This window comes from Gasterosteus aculeatus, chromosome 16 (assembly GCF_964276395.1).
Source record: "Gasterosteus aculeatus chromosome 16, fGasAcu3.hap1.1, whole genome shotgun sequence".
Lineage (NCBI taxonomy): Eukaryota > Metazoa > Chordata > Actinopteri > Perciformes > Gasterosteidae > Gasterosteus > Gasterosteus aculeatus.
Window position 1 is genome coordinate 16,144,341 of NC_135704.1, and position 8,013 is coordinate 16,152,353.

Sequence of the window (8,013 nt, forward strand, 5' to 3'; positions counted from 1 at the left end):
CAACCCCTCATCCTCCTTTATAATATAACAACCTCCGTCCGATCACAACTCACTGCACAACCTACTATATTATGATACTTCTTTTTACTTCTCTCTTATGTATGTCTTCCTGTACTTTGCTTGGTTTCCACTGCAAAGATTTATTAAGGCTCATTTCATTGGATCTCATTCTAATATTAGGGTACAATAAAATTTGAGCATTACACTTGAAGACTTGTCTGTAATAACCTGTAAGTAAAATGAAAAGTGAAAGTGGATGCTTAAACTGTTCATGGGTATTTGAAAAGTTAAAGTGATATGCCCAGTTAATATCATTACATTATGTTATCTATGTATTATCTTTATAGAAACAAGTCTTTAAAGGTTAAATTTATTCACATATCTTTATTATAACACAAAACAATGACAATCATCAGTGTGAAGACACTACACCATTCTGCAGAAAAGCTTCTTTAGATGATCATAAATTTTTGTCATTTTTAGTCCATAAATGATTGGATTAAAAAGAGGGTGATATATTACAGCTTGTAATGACATTATTAAACGTACAATTTTTGGTGAATCAAGTTCCAGTCGAGGAAGAAGTACATCATATGCAGTTAAACAGGAAAAATTCATTAGAACCAGCAGATGGGGTAAACAGGTCTCTGCAGCTCTTTTCCTGACTCCTCTACATCGATACGATACTACAAGTATCCTGCCGTATGTGAAAAGTATAAAGACCACAGGGAGAATTAAAACATTAACCAAATTAACCAAGCCATATACATTCAGCGTTATTGATCGCACACAGTGAAGTGTTTGAACTGTGCTGTTGCAAAGTATTCCTTTCAAATGAAATTTACAGATTTCTTTCTTAGCATTTAGTATTAATGCTACTAAAAACAAACCAGCAGGCAGAATCCAAGCTGAAAACAGGAAAATATTAACAGTGTTTTTTTGCATGATGGTTGTATATTTCAGAGGGTTACATATAGACACATATCTGTCATAGGCCATGATGGACAAGAGAAAGAAATCTGAACCTCCTAACCAGTAATATAAAAACCACTGGAAGAGACAAGCTGGATAAGATATGATCTGTTTTTCTGATAAAAAGTCAATCAAAAGCTTTGGGTAGATAGCAGTGCTGAAAAGAACAGAGTTGATTAACAAAGCTGCAATGAATATGTACATTGGCTCATGCAGGTTTTTGTGAATTATTATGATGCACACAATAGTGACATTACTGCTAATTATTAAAATATACACCGTAAACATAATCACAAAATACAGATATCCATATTTGTGCACTTCCACATGCCCACCAAACATTAAATAAGTCACATTTGATCTATTATCCATTGATAATTTATGCAGTGAGATGATAATGGATAATATCAATCTGACATAAACAGCACTAGATTGCCTCTCTCAGTCTTCAGTACCTGACCTTGATATGCTCTGGTGTGATCCAGCAAACACACAGACTGGAAAGTGATCTGTGAGAGTCAGTGGGAGGTTTTTTATCAGACTACTTCATCCTCCATGGATCTCATTGACCTCTCCAAAGGATGAACTCTGTAAACAAGTTGATTTCAGAGGGCTGAGGTCATAGATGTTTTCTAAAGAAACATAATCACAACAAAATTCAAGTGGCATGTGCATGTCCATTTACCATTTTGTTGTCGCACTTTTGATTTTTAGTTCATTTTTCACCTTTTTTTCAATTCTTTGAGCAATACTCAATCAATACCTTATCATATTAGTTATTTACAAATGAGCCAATGTTCTACATTTAAAAATAACATCTATTGACAGATTTTCAAGATCCACATGTGATGTGGAACAAAGGATAGATGGAGATTCAATGGTATCTAACCCTAACCCTGAGTTTCACAATTTCACATTATCAATACGGCAAAAGCCAATGATACAAATTTGGATAACATCACCTACAAACAGAGTTCAGGTTTTTGACAGACTTTATTGTTTTAATATGCACCCTCAACACCTCTACACACTCTTCCATATTCCATATTCTTATACTATATTCTTACGTGCCTTTTTTTGTGTTTGCGTGTGAGTGGGTGTGATTTTCTTCAGGTGTGCTGGCGACGTCACTCCTGCAGCTGATTAGCATGGGGTTCAATGGCTGTACCAAGCCAGGCGTTTTTGAGCCAGTGAAAAAGGAGCCATACGCCATACTCATCTTCCTTTTGGAGATTGTTTTCAGTTGACTTTTCCATCATTAAATACCTTAAATACAGTTTTGGGGGCTCGTCCGAGATCTTCTTGTTTTCTCATACGTTCATCATTATCTGTTGCGGTAGGTTTATCTGTTTGATAATTTGATATAGACTTGTGTGCTGCCTCCGTGCTTTGCTAGTGTGTAATTGTGAAACTGCTTCTCCTCCGTCTAGATAGGGTAGTGTCCAGCTCGGCCTAATCAGCCTTTCCTTCGGACACTAATTTATTGTTTTGCCTTTATTGTTTTCACAGTCAATCCTGGGCGGAGACAGCGTTCTCCAAAGGGGGCTGGCGTTTCAGGGTTTCGGCCGCTGATGTGTTGCCTGTAAGTCAGGGGTCTCAAACTCAAGTCAGGTACGGGCCAGATGCAGCCCACCTCGAGCGAACGCGGGCCAGACCATTATGGCCGATGGGGGGGATGACACTGACGGTCCGACCGGCGAACGGAACGGTCGGCGCTGGGGTGGAGGTTGTAAGTGGCTGCTAACAGCGAGGTCGCTACAATATAGAACTCGCGGGCCGCACTAACATTACACTTTCATATGAAGGCGGGGGCCACAAAATATTGTCCCGAGGGCCACAATTGGCCCGCGGGCCGCGAGTTTGAGACCCCTGCTGTAAGTTGCCTCGAGCTCCAGAAGATAGCTAGGGATTAGTATTGGTTAGGCAGGTTCTGAGGAGTTTGCTGTTTCTGATGAGGCTGGGGGCCTATTGTTGGGGTGTATTAATATCAAACACTAAACTTGGCGTGTTCAGCGTGATTGTGCTTGTGACCTGACTATGGCGGCCTTTTAGCTAGGTACGTTTTATGTCTGACCCGACTTTAGGTACCTTTGATAGGTGTAGAAAGAAGGATCTGCATGTGATAGCAGAATATTATGGTATTTCTGTGTCAGTTTCCCTCCGAAAAGTTGAGCTAAAAGCTTGTGTGTTTGATGGTCTTGTTAGGGAGTTTTCTCTGAACCCGTGAGCGGCCCGGATCAAGAGGTGAGTGCACCTGATGCGAACGATCAGGCCGGTAATGTTACTCCGGTTGTTCGACATGAGGGAACTGAACGACAGCCAGTCACCTTGCCGCCGTTTGAACCGATGTCGGTAGATTCATCTCTGGGGTCTAAGCTGGATGCCAGGTTAAGGGTGGGGTTAATTCGCTTTCAGGTAGCGAGGGAGGGGAAAGGGGTTCGTTATCTGGTAGAGAATGGTCTTGCTAAGCCCAGCTATAGTCCCTGGAGTTCTCCGTGCTTGTTGGCGCTCAAGCCTGATGGTAGTCCTCGCTTCTGCAGATTTTCGCAAAGTGAATGCGGTTACTGTGTCAGACTCTTTCCCTTTGCCCAGTATGGATGACTGTGTTGACAGTGTTGGACATCAGGTTCCTTTGACACAGCAAGCTTGTGACATATCAGCTTTTGTCACACCTAATGCGTTTATGCAGTACACGTGATGTCTTTCGGCATGAAGAATGCGCCTGCCCCCTTTTCAGCGCCGTATCCAGCGTGTATTAGGAGATGTACCTAACTGCAGTGTGTATCTTGACGATGTGGTGGTCTACTCTGGTGAGTGGGAGAGTCACAGGTCCAGTCTGGAAACTACTCCAGCGGCTGGCAGCCTCTCTTACCCTTAACTTGGCCAAGTGTGAGTTTGGTAAGGCTACTGTTTCCTACCTTGGTAAGCAGGTTGGCCAGGGGTAGGTCCGGCCTGTGGATGCTAAGGTAACTGCTTCTGCGTCGCCACCAGTGCTGAGTGTGGCCATGCCTTTAACTCTGCAAGTCTCTCCTTTGTAGTGCTCCTGTGCTGGCTGCGCATCCTGTTTGTTTCTTTTCCACAAAGTTCAAACGTCATTAGCTGAACCACTCCAGGAGCCATGCTCGTTGCCCTACAGCACTTTAAAGTGTACGTGGGATCAAGTTCATGTCCAGTCACTGTATACACTGACCATAACCCGCTTGTTTTTTTAGCACAGATGTATAACAGCAATCAGCGCTTGATGCGCTGTGCCCTTTTGGCCCAGGGTTACAACATCTGTGTCAAATACAAGAAGGGAGCAACAACTGACAACATTGTTGCTGACGCGCTGTCCCGTGGGTGAGACTACATTAAGGAATAAAAGTGAGATTCTGGTTAGACTGGTGGATCAGTGACATGGGAACGATTATATGATTATTTCTGTGTGGGTGTGTGAGTGTGTGTGATTTTCTTCAGGTGTGCTGGCGACGTCATTCCTGCAGCTGATCAGCATGGGATTAAATGGCTGTGCCAAGCCAGAGTGTTGGGGTTGCTTCAGTGGAAGCCAGAGAACATGTCAGTTGCTGCTGTGAAGAGTTTTTGATCCAGTGAAAAAGGAGCCATACGCTATACTGGTCTTCCTTTGGGAGATTGTTTTCAGTTGCCTTGTGTTGAGTTTTTCATCATTAAATACTTTTTCTTTTTTTTGCTGTTTGTTCAGATCTCCCGGGTTTATTATTTTAACTTGTTTCCACCCCCAGACATAACAACACAGATTAAGATGGCCGCCTTGGTGTGTTGGTGTGCGTGGTTTTTGTTTTAAACTCGGTTTTCTGCTACAATTCCTTGAGCTCTTTCACCAGAGACGAGCTCTTAAACATCCGGAAAACAACTCTTGCGGACTTATTTTTCTGCTGACCTGACTGGAATTATTTGGCATTTTGGTGAAAGGTGCGCTCACCTCACGCAATGAAGCGCCATAGGAGAGTGAAACGACGTTCGCTAACTTGGTTCTTGCACACCGCTGCCAGGCATCTATCTTTCCAATCTTTGCTCACTGGACGGACCAAGCCAGACTCGGTTATTGTCTTTGGGGACTTTAACAAAGGACACCTCAGTGTTACGCCCCTGCGATGGGGAGAGATAATCACGATTTTATTTGTCTTTCCTCAGTAAACGTATTTACTAGAATTTATTACATACATTTACAACATATACCTTAATAGAACAATCACCATATTTACAGTCCTGCGTTATTGACAAGTGAATTACTAACATGGCTGGTGACGTTACAGGTTGAACCTAACTAACAAGCTAGCACGCTAACGCCATATGCGACTAAACCCTGGGGTCCGTTTCACGAAGTGGGTTTAGTGGAAACTCAGTTTGTTAACCCTGAGATGAGGAAAACTCTGGCTTGTCTGTTTCAAAAAGGGAGCTAACTAAAGCTCCAGGTCAGTCACTATGGTAACTGATCCTGTGAACCTAACCTGGTCCGGAGAAGGTTTTCTTCAATAAACCTCGAGTTTCAGTCTTCTCCCTCTGACAGCACCCCAGCCAATCACATAGCGCTCTTTCATTTCCTCATTCATTCAAGTACTCTGTATCAGGTATATTTCACAGTATCGCAGTTTCGACACATGAACAAAATAAGATCTGTTATTTTAACGACTAAAGTGTTTTGCAAAACACAGTCTCTCCGAAATATAGTGTGAGATGGTGGCATGGTTCCAGTCATTACAGACCTTACAAACTGCTTCCCTGGAGCGTTCATCACATGAGGTACAGTGGAACCTCCCGCCTTGAACTGGATGCCAAGTGTACAGCTGTTGCATTTTCCCCATCATCCCATGGAACAACATAAAAAGTCTCTCCTCTGACTGCTGGAGATTTTATGCCACAGCTGGTACGGATTGATGACTTACCACCTGATGGGAGTTCATTTTGGGCTGGGAAAGGTGTTACCAAGGGGTATACCAAGGAGGCGCATATGATGCCGTAGAAAGGCACTGCTCAGACAATGCCTGGAACGACGATGGTTGACTGGGCTGCTCGGAGGAATGTACTTCTTCAGTTGTGGAGCAAGTGGATCCGTTGCCAGCTCCCTCTAATAATCATTGAGCCCCAGCGGAACATCACGCGAAGTCCAGTCACAAAGCGGTTTGCACTTCAAAATGCAAGACAGCTCTGGGTCAGGGCAGTGTTTGACAAACATAAGGGCGACCTCATCGTTCATGTTCTCCGTCGGCTTCCCCGGCAGAGTAGAATAGAAGTTTGCTAGAGGGAGACATGAGGGGGCAATACTGAAGTAGTCTGATCTGACTAAAAGAGGATGCTGTGCCCTGCAGTGTGACTACAGCAAGGCGTGGGTCAGTGCCTAGGCTCTCTAAAGTAAAAAAATAACTGGACCACATGGTAGCCAGTGGTGTGATAGAGCCAATCAAGAAGCCCACAGGGTGGTGTGCTTCGATGGTTGCTGTACCCGAGAAGATCAAAAAGCAGCTAAGGACTTGCATTGATATAAAACGCCTGAATAAAGCATAAGAGGGAGAAGTTTATTCTATCTACGATAGATGACATCCTACCTAAACCTGCAGGCACAAAATTGTTTTCCCTTTTGGATGCAGCAAGTGGTTTCTGGCAGTGAGTGCTGTATTCACTACCTTCATAACTCCCTTTGGAAGGTACTTCTTTAATAGACTGTCTTTTGGAATCACAAGTGCACCAGAACTCTTTCAACGTGAAAAGATCAAGATGGCCTGACAGTTTACATGGGCGACTTACTGTATTTATTCAGACTCATAAGACATCCATTAAGTGAGACCAAAAGATTCTGGACACACTGAAGAGATCCTGGGTATGATACACTACTTAGGCAGGTACCTGCCAAACCTTTATGAGGTCATCAAACCCCCTCAACAATACACTCAATAACGATGTAACATGGGCATGGAGTGCAGTGCAGGCGGAGGCCATCAAGACAATAACACTGCAGATACTAGTACTTATGGCTTAGGTGGAGTCCTGCTTCAGAAACATAACGATTGTCATCAGTGCTGTAGTGGTAAAATTAGAGGTGGGTAAACTCTGAATTTTGTGATCATACAGACCTCGACGCGATGCAAAGCAACGCAACACAAAGCGCCGCGACTCTGTAAGGCTGTCCTAGCTATATTGGATTATGTTATCAGTAAAAGTCATATACAATCAATGACAATGAATAAATGTGTTAGTAGTTTGTAGTTTATTATATTTAAGAAAACAGTAAAGAAAAGTATGTCAACACAACAAGACAATTGCAGATTAAGAACTATGTATCTACATATGTAGTTTCCTTTTTACAGTAGTGCCCAGAGGGCCTCCTTGTCCTCCACGTCAGGTCCTGCCTTGCACAGAGGAGCCATGAACCCCGGAACACGCATTCTGGGGTTCATGGCTCCTCTGTGCTTCTCCTCTCTCTATTCGACCTGGTGTTTCTCCTTTCCCTGTGCTCACTGCCTGAAAAAATATTTTGAATTTAAGAGTTGTGGGGCTTAGAACACCAGTTAAGCAGCCTGTCAATTACACTGACAACATAAGTTAAAGGAACACTCATGTACTACCTATGTCATCACAAATAGCCTATACAGCATGGGTTTTTTTTCACATTGAAAACTGACTTGTTTTCTAATCTATGTTTACAGTGTATTTCGCTTACAGGCTACTCTACAACTTTCATGACATCAAATAATTGATTAAGCATATAGGCCTATTCAGTGAAGGAACAGTTTTGCTCGCCGCTCACGTTTTCTATGCGAGAGCAGGACATGCGGTCAGGGGAGGCAGAGCCTCACATGTCATCATGAAAGTAAAAAACTAATATATTTGACCTTGACCGTGAAAATGGAAGATTCTATAGCTAAACTAAAAGATTTCACTTAGCATTTCTCTTAGCTATGTCTAAACTGTCTTGCACATAATCTGTCGACAATTTTTGTTGAAATGCATTAAGCATTCCAAATATTGTTCTTCTATTCTTTATTGTTGGAATGCATTATGCATTACAAGTATTGTTCTTCGAAT

The 8,013-nt window shown here is 42.7% G+C and overlaps 1 protein-coding gene across 1 annotated transcript; it reads right to left on the reverse strand.

The window, feature by feature from the left end:
* Positions 1-426: 426 nt before the first annotated feature.
* Positions 427-1,344, reverse strand: LOC120834300 (olfactory receptor 1M1-like). The gene has a single exon (XM_040202221.2). It carries the CDS (start codon positions 1,342-1,344, stop codon positions 427-429), a length of 918 nt encoding a protein of 305 aa, XP_040058155.2.
* Between the last annotated feature and the right edge of the window lie 6,669 nt (positions 1,345-8,013).